This window comes from Stegostoma tigrinum, chromosome 17, assembly GCF_030684315.1.
Source record: "Stegostoma tigrinum isolate sSteTig4 chromosome 17, sSteTig4.hap1, whole genome shotgun sequence".
NCBI lineage: Eukaryota > Metazoa > Chordata > Chondrichthyes > Orectolobiformes > Stegostomatidae > Stegostoma > Stegostoma tigrinum.
Window position 1 is genome coordinate 52,930,845 of NC_081370.1, and position 15,575 is coordinate 52,946,419.

General features: G+C 37.7%; 1 protein-coding gene across 1 annotated transcript in view; it reads right to left on the minus strand.

Moving 5' to 3' along the window:
* Window positions 1-466: 466 nt before the first annotated feature.
* lgr4 (leucine-rich repeat containing G protein-coupled receptor 4) overlaps window positions 467-15,575 on the minus strand; it is a 133,915-nt gene continuing 118,806 nt past the window's right edge. The window contains exons 14-17 of the mRNA XM_048545579.2: window positions 12,906-13,031; window positions 10,703-10,827; window positions 5,106-5,180; window positions 467-2,586 (exon numbers count right to left, since the gene is read on the minus strand). Of these exons, the coding sequence (XP_048401536.1) occupies window positions 1,310-2,586; window positions 5,106-5,180; window positions 10,703-10,827; window positions 12,906-13,031 (1,603 nt within the window). The 3' untranslated portion in view covers window positions 467-1,309. The remainder of the gene's footprint in view (window positions 2,587-5,105; window positions 5,181-10,702; window positions 10,828-12,905; window positions 13,032-15,575) is intronic.

Sequence of the window (15,575 nt, forward strand, 5' to 3'; positions counted from 1 at the left end):
TGCACCGCAGGATTGGAGTGGGTGGAGGGGGGGTTGATCAAACTTGCTCATCTTCTTAATGCTTTTGCTGATATGATCACAATAAAATGTTAGAAAAACTGCTATGACAGTTAAAGCAGGTGTGGAGTTGGACAACATGTTCCAATTCCTTAATTTGCAATCAACATTTTGCAGGAAATTCCCTTCAATTTTGTCACTGCAGATGTTGATGCTGATGCTGTTTGGGCAATATGTGTCCTTTGTTAAAACAGCGCTTTATTGTTCACTACTTTTGTGTTATTTACAACATGCTGCATTAAGAATGAGATTTTAATTTCTTGAATTATTTTGAGATCTTGTGATGAAAATTCATAAAATTGAAGGCTGGAGAAATTTTAAACTTTTACTTTTGAATAGTTTGGTTTAAAATTACAATATTAATAATCCATTCCACATTGTAAAAACTACAAAAAATTACATTTTAATATTGATTTACAAAGATTCTGCTTTATTTTTATAACATGGTGATAATGTACATCCAAAAGTATTTACAAGACAAGAATTGTTAAAACCATGTACTGTATATAGACCACAATTGGGTAAACAGCTACTGGTGGTCAACTTTATTTAAGAGGTAGTTACCATTACTTAAAATGAGTACATAAAAGAATACCCCTTTATATTTTCATCCAATAATTTACAATACAAATTTGAAAATGTGTCATATGCACAGTATCTACAACCCATTCCTGAAATTTCAGTTTGGAAGTAATTTTTGGCATCTTCTAACCTCCTGAGGAACTACAAGTGATGAATCCGAAAGAATGGTATTCACATTTGTTTATGCTAACTGAGTGGAGCTTCTGTTTATTCTTCAATGCAGGCAAGTGTTAAGTTACTCAGCAGGGAACATGTGAAGAAACAGCAAATACAATCTGGCAGTGAATTTTCCATTAAGAGACACAACTGTAAATATAAGCAAACAGCTACTTTAAAGGACAAAAACACAGCAAAATTGCATGTCTATTAGACAGAATGCACCATAAAAATAGTAGCTATTTTTAAAAAATAAATCTTTCTTGTCAATAAGTTTACAAACACCGTTGTTATATACCAAACACACACACACAAAATTAATCTGTTTGGGCGATTCTCTTTTTGTAAGAACAGATGGCTCAAAATAAAACTGACTGAATGTGATTCCCTTTTCTTTTGACAACTGTCAGATTGAAGAAAAAGTGCTTCCCAGAATAAAAGTTCACACGAGGAAAAGTTAGTTTGTTTCTAAGTGTTCATACATGTACCTTCCTGGCATTTAAGTCTTCTGCAATTAGTCTTTGATCCTTGGGTTATTATACGCATAGTGAACCAAAGGAAATCCCCGGCTTTGATAGAAGCAGGCTCTCCCACAGGCCTGTACTTGGTCGGAACTATCTGAAACAAAGGAGTCTCCCTCATCAGCATATTCTGAATGAGCAGACTGAGTCCCACAGTCTGACCAGTAGCCGTTGGGCCGCTGGCAAGGTACCACAGCCAGGGCTGGGCAGCTATGTGACTTCACTAAGTGTTTGCATGTTGAAGGTTTCGTCAATAACAATGATTCGCAACAGTCACAAACAGTGAGATTACCCTGTAGGTGGGTATACACTCCACAGTCATAGAAGAATTCCGGTGACACACAGCTGCTTTGAGCATTTACTGCGACTGCAACAGATTTGTCTTTTTGTTTTGGGTGCCATTTCAACATATTCCAGTCTTCTCTGAATCGTGGGTTGAAGAAAACATACAGAACAGGGTTCAGACAAGCAGGCAATGGAAAGAAGATTAGTGTTACGGATTTCATTATTTCAGGGCTGATGGAAATTGCACTGATAAGAGGTGCAAATGAAAAAAAAGCAACAGGACAGAAGAAAATGCAGTTGGTGAAAATTAACCAGGCAACATGCTTAATCAGACTTGACTGAGAATTTTCTGCAAGATCCTCTTTTTCCAAGTTGCAGTAGAGCTTTGTGTAGACAACTGCCATTAGCAGGAAGGCTAGTGAGTTTAGCAACACCAGAGTTACTGTATAACCCAGGGAAGGAGACTCACCAGTGGGGAAGGGCAAACAGAGCGGAGATGCTGAAAATTCTCCAATATGAAACCATGGAAGGCAAGCTATCACTGCAGCAACCAAGACAGCAAAGGCAGCAGCTATCTGAAAATGTATCAAACGATGGCTTTTCCCTTTTTTGATTAAGTCACGTGTAGTCAGAGTCCGTTCAAAAGATGCCAGAGTAAGGAAGAAAATGGATGCTTCGGAAGAGAACATGGCGAGGAATCCAGCAACTTTGCAGCCACTTCCTGTCTCCCACCAGGCACCAAATCGAGCAAACTTCCCCCAAGAGACTGAATCTAGAATAGTCAGGGTACCAGTATACACTCCCATTAAGAGATTGGCTGCCGCAATTAGACCCACAAACAGCTTTGCAGAAGATAGTGGCACACGTGATGCAAACGTTGTTAGGACAACAACTATGTTGAAAATTAGTGCCACTAGAAAGATGAACCATACAGTCAGACGAATCATCCAGCTTCCCAACAATTGTTGACATGGCTTGAATGCACCTGGTGGAGATAAAATTAAACTCATTACTAAAGAATAATAGGTTTACAGAAGTAGGTTTGTTGACATATATTCAAATAGAATTGCATCTTTTAGGGAAAAAATTCCATAATTTTCTAAATACAATAATTCTGAAATGCTAGCATATTTATACCATCTTGAAACTACAACGTTCTTTCATGTTCACAAAAATAACCTCAGAAATAATTCCACATCTGTCTGAAGTGGGCCACCTTGTACTCATAGATAAGAGGAGCAGAACTACAGTATTCCAGCTGCGGTCTTTTATCGTACTGGCAGGACTTTATTATTATAACCTATTCTCCTTGAAAAAGGCCAATTTTCTTCCCAATTACATGAACGTGGATGCCTGCATTGTGATTCATCCACGAGGACACCCAAATTCCTTTGTGCCACAACATTCTGCAGTCTTCATTGATTTAAACAATATTTAGCCTTTCTATTCTTCCTGCCACAGTGCACAACATCACATTTTCCCACATTATATTATATTTCCCAAGTATTTTTTCACTCACTGACCCATCCATATCCCTCTATAGTGTCATTCTCAACAACTGCTTTCCAATTTTTGTGTCACCCTCAAATTTGGCGATAATACATTCACTTCTGCCATCCAAGTCATTAATATATATTGTAAATGATTGTAGCTCCAGTAATAATCACTATGGCACTCTACTAGTTACAAGCTGCCACCCTGAAAATGCCCCCTTAAATCAACTCTGTCTTCAATTAGTTAGCCAATCTTCCATCTATACTAATGTACTAGCCACAACACCATGGGCCTTTTAAAAGAAAAAAAAAATCACTGGTGGAATGTGGACATCGTTGGCAGGGCCAGCCTTTACTGCCTGTCCTTAGTAACTCTTGAGAAGGTGGAGGTCATTTGTCTCCTTGAACTGCTATAGTCCATGTGCTGGTCTTACTAAGTAGTCTTATGCATGGTAACTTATTTTTGAAGTCCAAATATATTACGTTTACTGGTTTCTCTCTATTTATCTTATTTATTTGTTGCTTACTCAAATAATTCTCTGATTTGCCAGACGTAACTTCTCCTTCATGGAGCCATGTTGACTCTACTTAATTACCTTATGCATTCCTAGATTTCTAAATTTCTAGACTTCTAAATTTCTATTACTTTCTTTACAATCAACCCTAGTATTTTGCCAATGACAAATGTTAGGCTAACTGGCCTATACCTAGCTGCTTTATCATCTTTTGCCCTGTTTCAATAAGAATATTATTTTTCCAGTACTCTGGGGCTTCCGAATCTACCAATTCCTTGGGGATTATTACTAGTGCATGAGATCAGTTGGCTGAGCAGCTGCTTCGATACAGAGCAATGCCAACAACCTGGGTTCAATTCCTGCATCAGCTGAGGTTATCATGAAGGATTCTCCTTCTCAACCTTTCCCCTTGCCTGAGGTTTTCTGACCCCAAGGTCAAACCACCACCAGTCCTCTCTCTCTGAGATGAATGTAGGCCTATGGTCTGGAAGGATTATGTTGACTTTACTTTTACTACCAGTGATTCCATCAATGTTTCCAGTTCCTTTAAAAAATTTGGTGGATCAAATTTTATTGGAGTGGATGAAAAAGAAATTCAAAACACAAACAAGATAACAAAGTGTGAAGCTGGATGAACACAGCATCTCAGGAGCACAGAAGCTGACGTTTCGGGCCTAGACCCTTCATCTAGGCCCGAAACGTCAGCTTTTGCGCTCCTGAGATGCTGCTTGGCCTGCTGTGTTCATCCAGCTTCACACTTTGTTATCTTGGATTCTCCAGCATCTGCAGTTCCCATTATTTCAAAACACAAACAAACCAGTCATGATTTTACTGAATGGTAGACCAGGCTCCAAGGGTCAAATGGTCTACTTCTGCTTCTATTTCATATGTTTCACTAATGCTGCACCAAAGGGAGCACAAGCACAACAAGGAAATTTTGAACTCAATATGACTGACTGTCCTCAGGTGAATACTTGTAGGTGGATAATCAATGTTCCTCCTTGGATAAGATACATGAACTATTTTAGAAGAATTCAGTGCTTTCTCAACTTCAGACCTAGAAAATTGGTGTTCTTGCTGCATTTTCTTAGCTGAACTGAACAAACAGCAATGGAAGCACAACCGGCTTCAGATTTTGTTGAATTTGACTGAATTAATTGATTACTAGCATTTGACAACAAATGTGCTGTGTTGTAAACAGTATAAAATTCTCAAATGTGGTTAAGATAATTACTCCAGCTGCTGTCTGGAGATGAGCTAATTGAAAGTGTGTTGGATTACTGCTCAGTATCGTTCTTAATTGAGAGTACCATTTCCAACCAGCTCCTTTTAAAATATTCTCCTTATGGCACATGACACCTTCAATTATTTCAGGTCAGACCAGAAAGTGTCACCTAAAAAACAAATCAGCTTCAGAGGAAAATAGTTTTAAGTGATTTAAGTATCTGTTATGAAAGCATGCAAAGAATTTGAATATATAACTTTGTGAACAGTACCTGGAGATGGAGTACAGTGCACTGTGGATGGAATTTTGTCTTCTTCATTTTTAATCTCAACATCCACACTTTGACCTGAAGAAAAGATGAGAAAGTTTCATGATTTTTCATTTCAATACCATAAACACTTGCATAAAGATTAACTGCAATCCATTTTTGCAGGATTGGGCATGCTACTGAAGTCATTTCCCCCACCTTGCAGCTTATGCAAACTTGTGTCATCAATATCTACAATTATGGTAGTTCAAGACTGCCCGTCATCCAGGGACGAAATTTTTAACAGCAAATGGAAAAGATTTGGTAATTGGGGGACCAGTAATTAGACATTATTATTTATGTGAGAACAGAAAACTACAGGCCAGTTAGTTTAGCATCTATCAAAGATGTTACAAGTTGTTATTAAAGAAGTTATAACAAAGCAATTAGAGAAGTGTCACAGTTTTATGAAGGGGAAATCATGATGAAGCAACAAAAACAAAGTTGCTGGAAAAGCTCAGCAGGTCTGGCAGCATCTGTGAAGGAAAAAACACAGAGTTAAACGTTTCGGGTCTGGTGACCTTTCCTCAGAACTGACAAAGTATTAAACAGACTCAAAATATTAACTCTGTTTTTTTCCCCTTCACAGATGCTACCAGACCTGCTGAGCTTTTGCAGCAACTTTGTTTTTTTTTTCCCTGATTTACAGCATCTGCTTAAACATGAAACCCGAAAGAACTGCAATCAATTGTATTCTTTGAGAAGTAACGTTTGCTGTGCATAAGGGGGAAATTGGTGGATGTACTATACTTGGATTTCCAGAAGGTATTTAATAAAGCACATGTTATTGCGAAAGTAAAAGTTTATGCTGTAACAGGCAACATATTGCTTTGATAGAAGGATGAATAAATAATAGGATCTTCTTTCTGCTTATCAGGATGTGACAAAAGGTGCGCTAGAGGATCAACACTGGGACCTCAACTTTTATAATTTATCTAAGTGATTTGGAGGAGGATAGGGAAGCAATGGTTGCCAAATTTGGTGTTGACAAAGATAGATAGAAATGTAAGTTGGGATGAACAGGATAACAAGGAGGCTATAAAGAGACATAAGTTGGTTAAATGAGCAGGCAAAGAACTAGCAAATGAAGTATAATATGGGAAAACGTGACTTTACCCTGGCCAATTTTGGCAGGAAGTATAAATAAGCATTTTATCTAAATGTTGAAAGATTACAGAGATCTGAGATACAGAAGGATCTAGCTGTTCTAATGCATAAACCACACAAGGCTAGTATGCAGGTGCAGCAAATAATAAAGAAAGATAATAGAATGTTATCATTTATTGAGGTGCATTTAATGTGAAAGTAAGGAAGTTATGCTTCAGTTATAGAGGGCGCTTCAGATCATATTTAGTGTATTGTGTATAGTACTAATCACCTCATTTAAAGAAGGATGTAGGTGTGGTAGAAATAGGTCAAATAGATGACTGACTAATACCTGGAATGGGTGGGTTGTCATATAAAAATGTTGGACAGGCGAGGCTTATATCTGTTGGTATTTGGTAGAGCAGGAGATGATTTGATTTACACATAAGATTCTGCGGGGTCTCGTCAAGATAGATGTGGAGAGAATGTTTCCTCAAATGGGCAAATCTAGAGCTAGTGATCACTGTATTAAACATGTGCCACTTTATTTTCAGTGATTTTTTGGGGTGAGTTTGTTTTCTCTCAGTTGCACATTAGTCTTTGGATCTCTTCCTGAAAAAGTGGTAGAAGCAGAATCTTTGAATATTTTTAAAGGGAGAGATGCATAGATAATAACAAGTCAGCGAAAGATCAAGACCAGTAGGTGGAAATATGGATTTCAGATTACAACTAGATTAGTCGTCCTTATTCAATGGCAGAATAGTCTTGAGGGGCTGAATAGCCAACTCTGGTCCACAAACGTTCACACATTTGTATGTCATCATTACCAGGGAAGAGATGCTAGGGAGACTAATAGATCTCAAGTTTGACAAGTCAAGACTGCATGCATCCAAGAGCTTTTAAAGCAGTGGCTAGAGAGATAATACTGCTTAAAATCTTCAAAAATTCCTTAGATTCTGGTAGGGCCCTAGAACATCAGTAAATAGATAACTTATTAGCATTATTCTAAAAGAAGAGACAAAGACAGGAAACCATATGTCAGTTAGCCAAACATATGTCAAAGGGAAATTGTTAGAGTACTGTATAGTAGAATACTTTTTAAAAAAAAATATCAATGTGATCAGGCAGAGTCAATATGGGTTTTGTGAAAGAGAAAGTATGTTTAATTTGACAGCTTTTTGAAGGAAGTAACAGGCAAGGTGGATAATGGAGAATCTAATCAGATGGATGTTGTAGAATTAGTAGGTAGTCATGGTGAGCTTAGTTTACTTATAATCATGCAATCCAAGTCAAGTCATTCATTAACCCAACATATTGCTTAACTGTAATCTATAAAGATTTTAGCACTTAGCGACCATGTGACTGATTAGCCTCACCTGACAAGGAAATGCACGTGATTTCACAAGGTTAAATGGTAAGAACTTTCAACCTTCAAGGCTGAACAAGCTCACACCCTCCGAACTTGTTAATTGATTATGAAAAACCCTGGTGTTATCAATAAAAGGAAGACTAGGAGGGATCTATCGTGGGATGGAAGAGAAAAAATCAGCTGTGCTCTAAATGAGCTTTGTTACAAAGTATAACTTTTAGAAAAGAAGCAATTATATTTAGCTAAATGTCATCTTTGTATTATAGAGATAACTTTGTACTGTGTGTGTTTAAGTTTGTAACTGTATAATCATTTAGAATTCTATCACTCAAGACTATATAATTACTGAATGTATTAGGATATCTTATATACTTTATTATGCACTTATGTTTTATAAACACTCAGTTTAACTTAAGTACTACCTACTTTGTAATCTTTGACATTAGTAGTCTGTGATTTTCCATATCAGTTTCATATAGTTTTAATTTCTGAGCAACTTTCCCCACCATATTCTGTTTTAAAAGTTAAGAAATACATTCCAGGCACAGACAACCATGGAATGAAAAATATCACCAAGCCAATGCCTCCAAAACACATAGGCACTGATAAGGTTTCTCGTACATAAAAGATTCTCACCAATTATGCAAAAACAGAGACAGTGTGCTTATAGTATCAATCACAAGGCAGCATACAAATGGTTGACCTGACAAATTGGGAAGGAAAATATCATAATACCCTTTTATGAAGGCAAGACCATAATGAAAAGGATGGGCCCACACTGAGAAATCAAGCAGAAGATAGTGGGAGATGGCAGTCAATGTCCAATACTTTTGAACCAATTAAAAATAGATCTCATCTCACTGAGTCCAATCAGAATGTTATAATGTTAGGGATCATGCTGTGGGTTGTAGCTTGCAAAGAATTAATAAGCAGCAGTTTTCAGTGACTGAAGTGCAAGCACCAAGATTGAAACCAAAGTTAGTAGAGCAGGCTGTCAAATAAGCAGCAAATGACCCAGAGGTGTTGGAAAGAGACCAAAGACAGACTGTTAACTGCTTGTTCCAAGCTGAACTGGAAAGCAAGAACTCCAGTAAGTCCTAAAGTCACCACACTGCTTTGGTAAATATTGTCTTATAACTTAAGTGAATTTTCCTGAGTTACCTCACCACACCCTCTCCCATTACCTTATTGGTAAAATTTTCAGAAGTACAAATAAATTGGGATGAAGGATTTTTAAAAATTGTAACCTAAAACTTACAACATAGTGCAAAAGGTATTTGACTAAGTGCTACATCAAAGATTGCTTGTTAGTAACACATATGTAAGAGGTAACATTGGCATGGAGAAAGGATTGGTGAGCTAATAGGAAACAGATCGTAGGGATAAACTGGTCTTTTTCAGGATAGCAAGCTATAACAACTAACACTTTTGGAAACGTTAACTCTGTTTCTCTCTCTCCACTGATGCTGCCAGGCTTGCTGTGTTTCTGCAGAAATTTTAGCTTTTATTCAAGCTTTATAAAGCTGAGCTTAGATATCTTTCATCTAGAATTCCTGACCAGTTGGCTTAAAACTGCGAATTCCCACATTGATATTTTCAGCTAATGTTAGATCTCAAAGGGGTGGAAAAGAAATTTTTTAAAGAAAGGTTTCTAGGGAAATCACAAATCTATAGGCCTCATTTTGACTGTGGAAATTGTATCTATGGTGGGGATAAAGCACAGGATCCATTTATTGGGATAGGGTTTTAGGAACAGCACTTGAGACAACTCTGTCGATGCTATATACATGGATTTTATATTTGTTGATTGAATTAGATTTAGAAACAAGTACAGATGGCAATACGTTAGACTGGATTTTCGGTGGTTTTATCAGTGACTTGCTATTATGGATCTTGACATGATTAAGATTCTAAATTTGCATATATTTTCCAGTGCATTCAATTTAATCGTCAATTATGTACAAATCTGAAAGGTAATGGAGAATCTAAACCTGATCTTAATCTAACTGCAGTGTCAGAATATGCAGATTTGGATCAGACGTTCAACTTTATTCTTAGTATCGGTAGGGTAACAAGATTAAGTTTCCTGTTGATATATCAGAGCAGTGAATATTCAGAGGTATCAAAGAGAGGTAAACAGCAATTGTAAGAAGGATGATCTCACACTGTCTAGCTTTCTTTTGATTATCCTGGCTTGTTACAACTGACTAATTGATTTTTACAACATAGGTGGTAGAAGAAACTTGATGTTGGACAGCTTTAGGAACTATATACCCAAAGTTACCTATTTACCCCAAAAATACATTTACTAAACATTATGACTCCAATTATTCATGTGTTATATTCCAAAATGTGATGATCTGAAATGCCAACATTAAACAGTCAAGAAAATTTAACTCAGCCACACAACTCTGATAAATTTTAGCCTGGACACAAGACTGAACAGTTTACAACAATCTCAAATCAGCAAACTACAAATTAACATCTATTCTCAGTGCAACATACATGATATAGCAGGTAATTAAACTTTTGGTTGTTCATTCCTTTAGTGGTCATTAACAGATATGTTATTTAAGCAATTTAAAAAACACACAAAACACCCGAAACATGTAAGAAGTTGCATAATCATAGGATTAAAGCATCTATTTACTAAGTCTATCAAGTTGGATTAATTTTCTTTATAAAGTCCCCATCATCTGGTACTCCGTTATCTGGAATTTTCATGCCATCAGAAATTGCCCTGGGAACTGGCTATGTTGTCATATCTCTCTCTCTCTCTCCTTTTGATGAAACTTCACTGACAATATTTGAGCAGTCCACAAGTGGCAGCCCCCATTCCTGGTGTGTGATAGATACGGGGGAGTTTACTGTATCTGCTTCAAAAAAAAGTCCTATAAAATCAGCAATCCTCTTAACAGAAAGGTTAAGTAGCCTGCTTCACATCCTTTATTAGTCAACAGCCTTGTTTTGCTACTAAGTAGTACTTCTGCAATTGAGCACATCAGTTTCTTTGAATGGTTTCGTGGTTGTTGACCATCTGATAATGGCAATTTGCCATCTAAACACAGGCTATGTAAATCTTTAGCAACTTGTGAATGGCACTTACCAGTCTTCTTTTCTGATGGTGGAATATTTGTTTCCTGGTATTTGATGCCTTCAGGTTTTACAGCTTGATAGGTTTCACAGCTACCAAATGCACAGCACTGATAAGCATATGGAACCATCAATGTCCTGTAAAGAGTTAAGGCAATAAAAACTTATTTCAAGTTAGATGTGAGCACATTTCAATAACATTAACTTTAAACTTACGTACTGGAACCAGAAACTGTGCACTGGGAAGTATCCAATGATAAGGAATCAACTATTACTCTGAGTTTGCACACAAAATGTCTTACTCTTCTAAACTGTACTTATGACAGGCAAGTTAGGTTGCTATGTCATTCTCTAAGAATTATAGGTAAGTTGGTACACTCCGAAAATGGCAAGGAGGAATTGTATGGGTCACTGATACTTAGCTATTGAATTATGTGCTCTTTTAAAGAAACACAAAGTTTATAGTCATTCATGTGATTTTAGCTTTGACAGGGGTACAATGTAAGACAAATGTGTGTTAGTGAGAAGGCATTAATCTATCAGGGACAAATTAAAGATAAAATGTTGTTCTGATCTTACAATTAAGCATTCAATTTTGCAATGCAAGTCACATGGAGACAAGCAGTTTGATATTCAAACTTTCTTCTAAGACAAACCTTTGCAATAAATCACAAGAAAGATTTCAGATTAACTTGGGCATAGACAATAATGTTAACTGAACTATTCTGTAGTTTATATTACACACATGATATACTGTAAGAGCTATGCAGAAATGAGGGACAAAAGGACATTGGTAACAAAAATAATACTGGCCACAAGTTAGTAAGGAACCACTGACCAAGCATTTGCCAATACCACTTGGCAACTATTCAGGTAGTTTTAAAATGTAGCACTAGTTAACATATAATTATGGATTAGAGCATAGTTGGTCCACTGTGTTGGTGCTGGGTCTTCAACAACTTTAGTCCCATTTGCCTGTACCCTTTCATATTATTTTTCAAATATTTGATTCCCTTTTAAATTGGGATGGAATGTATGCTTGAACAGCTATTTCTGATTAAGTGCATCATTTTTTCCTGAAATTTTACAAAAAATTAATTTGGTCTCCCTTTGAGACTCTTGTCAGTATGCATCTCATTACTGGATTCTGAAAACTTCATATCATCTTAAATCACAGGCATTTCAGCAAAAACCAAAAATTCTGAGGAAGGGTCACCAGATCCGAAACGTTAACTGTTTTCTCCTCCGCAGATGCTGCCAGACCTGCTGAGCTTTTCCAGCAACTTTGTTTTTGTTCTTGAAAACCAGAAGTCACGTTGGAATATGGTCACAAATGCACAATTACTTCATGGCAGCATCAATTACCACTATTTTCTTTTTGAAAAACTAAAGTATCGGAAAGTTATACCAATACAAAATCTGGTGTAATGGGCACAGCACAGAGGTAAGAAAATCGAACTGATTTTTAAACCACCACTGTTCCCAGGCCTACAAAAACAGAATAAAGTTCAGGGCGGACTTAAAAACTGAACATGACCATAGGAAAGTGCCCACAAACAAGCGTGGTCTCCACAACTCTGCTACACCATTCAAATTTGATAATGGCTCATCCGCATTTTCACTCAATTCACCTGCCTTGGTTCCACATCTATTACACTTTAGCTAACAAATGCTACCAATCTCAACTTTACATTTTCAACTAACTAGCCTCAATGACTGGTTCTGGACAGCATTTCAGAATTCTTCAAACCTTCACCTGAAGGAGTGCTTCCTAACCTCACCTTTGAACAATTCAGCTCTAATTTTAACATAGTGCTCTGTTGTTCTTGACATTCACCAGACAGCACATTTTCTCTCCATCTACTCCAGCATATTACTTAATCATGTCAGATATGGCACAGACGCAGGCTATTCTACCATGCTGGTAGAAAGAATTAATGTAAATACTTCTAGCATCTCTAATGTTATATACTCAAGAAAAAAAATCTACAACACCATATTAGTTGTTCTCTTCATTTAAGCCTGAGTTCTAATATCATTCTGCTGAATCTAAATATCACTTACTCCAAAGCCAAAGAGACATTTTCCCCCCTTGAACTGTAGCACTCTGAACTGAATGCAGAACTCATTGCTGTTTAACAACTGATCTATACAACTGCAGCATAACTATCACCTGTTTTTAATTCTTAATCCCCTTAAACCACAGTTTAACAAACCTGAGCCGAGGGAGGTCCTCTGGTATCAGCAATTCCTTCAGGCCAGCATTCCCAGAAAGTTTAAGTTGATTTAGACCTATTAGCCCGGCTGTTGGGAAATAACTTAATTGATTGGAACTTAAGTCTCTGAAAACACAGAAAAACATATGAATTAGTGCATCCTAAATCAATGAACAGAGAAAACACAGAAAATAGGATGTGCCATTTGTCCCTTGAGTCTGCTCTACCATTCATCATGATATGATCACCCAAATCCTCCTTTAATCCCTTTAGATATTTCCAACTCCTCCTTAAGAACATAAGAACTAGGAGCAGGAATAGGCCGTCCAGCTCTTTGAACCTGCTCCGCCATTCAATAAGATCATGGTTGATCTTTTCATGGACTCAGATCCATTTTCCTGCGCTCTCACCGTATCCCTTAATTCCTTTATTGTTCAATAAAAATCTACCTTAGCTTTAAAAACGTTTACTGAAGTAGCGTCAACTACTTCACTGGGCAAGGAATTCCATAGATTAACAACCCTCTGGGTGAAGAAGTTCCTTCTCAATTCAGTCCTTAAATCATGCAATGTTTTGTGTCCTTGACTGCTTTCTGTGGTTGTGAATTCCACAAGGTAACCACTTTCTGAAGAAATTTTTCCTCATCTCAGTCCTAAATGGTTTAATCGCGTATTCTTAGACTGTGACCCGTAGTTCTAGACTCACCCACCATTGGGAACATTCTTCCTGCATCTACCCTGTCTAGTCCTGTTAGAATTTTATAGGTTGTGATGAAATTCCCCCTTCATTTTTCCCCAATTTCAGCGAGTATAATCCTAACCAACTCAAGCTTTTCTCATAAGTCAATCTCATCATCCCAAGAATCAGTCTTGTTAAACTTTCACTGTACTCCCTCTATAGCAACAGCAACTTTTCACAGACAGAGACTAAAACAGCACACAATATTCCAGGTGTGGACTCACCAAGGTACTGTACAATTGCAGCAAGACATCCCTGCTCCTGTACTCAAATTCTCTGACTTTGAAGGTCAACATACCATTCTGCCTTCTGTACTGCCTGCTACACCTGCATGCTTGCTTTCAGTGACTGGTGTATAAGAATACCCAGGTCTTGTTGCAGATCCTCCTCTCTCAATTTATAAGCATTCAGATAATAATTGGCCTTCTTGGTTTTGCTACTAAAGTAGATAACCTTACATTTATCTGCCATGCATTTACCCACTCATTCAACTCCAAATCACCCCTGAAGCATCTCTGCACTCTCCTCACAGCTCACCCATCCCACCTAGCTTTGTATTACGTACAAACTTGGGAGATATTGCATTTAGAGACAACAGGAACTGCAGATGCTGGAGAATCTGAGATAACAAAAGTGTAGAGCTAGATGAACACTGCAGGCCAAGCAGCATCAGAAGAGCAGGAGGCTGACGTTTTGGGCCTAGACCCTTCTTCAGAAAAGAAAGATTTTCTGAAGAAGGGTCTAGGCCCAAAACATCATCCTTCCTGCTCCTCTGATGTTGCTTAGCCTGCTGTGTTCATCCAGCTCTACATCTTGTTATCTCAGACACTACATTTAGTTTTCTTACTGAAAATCATTAACATGTTGAGAATAGTTGGGGCCCTAGCACCGATCCTGGCGTACCCTATGAGTCACTGCCTGCCATTTGCGAAAAACAGACCTGTTTATTTCTTCAGAAATGAGCAGATAGAGGCCATTCAACCCATTTCTGAGGAAGGGTCCCGACCTGAAGTATCAGCTTTCCTGCTCCTCTGATGCTGCCTGGCTATCTTCCTTCAGCTCCACAACGTTATCTCAGACTCCAGCACTGGTAGTTTTTTACTATCCCTGTTTGTTTCTACTTGTTGTTTCCCATCTGCCAACCAGTTTTCCATCCAACTCAACACACCACTCCTAATCCTATGTACTTTGATTTTACATGCCAATCTCTTGTATGGGGCTTTGCAGAAAGCCTTCTGGAAGTTCAAATAAATTACACCTACTGGCTCCCCCTCAAACTCCACTCGTTACATTGAAGGAAATCTGTAACAAAAACATCACTGGCCACAAACTCGAATTCCAGTATATTTGTCAAGCATGATCTCCCTTTCATAAATTCATGCTGAATTCGTCCAATTCTGCTACTGTTTTCTAAGTGCTCTGTTAATAATACCTTTACAATGAACTCCAACATTTTCCCCACTAGTGACGTCGGGCTGACTGATCTATAATTCCCACTTTTCTTTCTACTTCCCTTTTTAATTACGGGGTTATTTGAACTCCAGTCCAATCCACAGGAACTGTTCCAGAGTCCATAGAATTCTAGAAGCTGACCAAAGAATCCACTATTTCTAAGGCCACTTCCTTAAATACCGCGGGATGTAGATTATTAGACCCTAGGGATTTATCAGTCTTCAATCTCAATCCTCCCAGCACCATTTCCCTACTAATGCTGATTTCCTTTAGTTTTTCCCTCTCACTAAACCCTGTGCTCCTCAACATTTCTGGCATGTTATTTGTGTCCACCTCCATGAACATTGAACCAAAGTATACATTTAGTCGGTTAGCCATATTTTTGTCTTGCAATATAAAGTCCCCCATTTCTGAGATGCTTTTCAAGCTTATGTTGGGAAGACAAGGTTAAAATTAAAAGCACAATTAACATATCAGTTG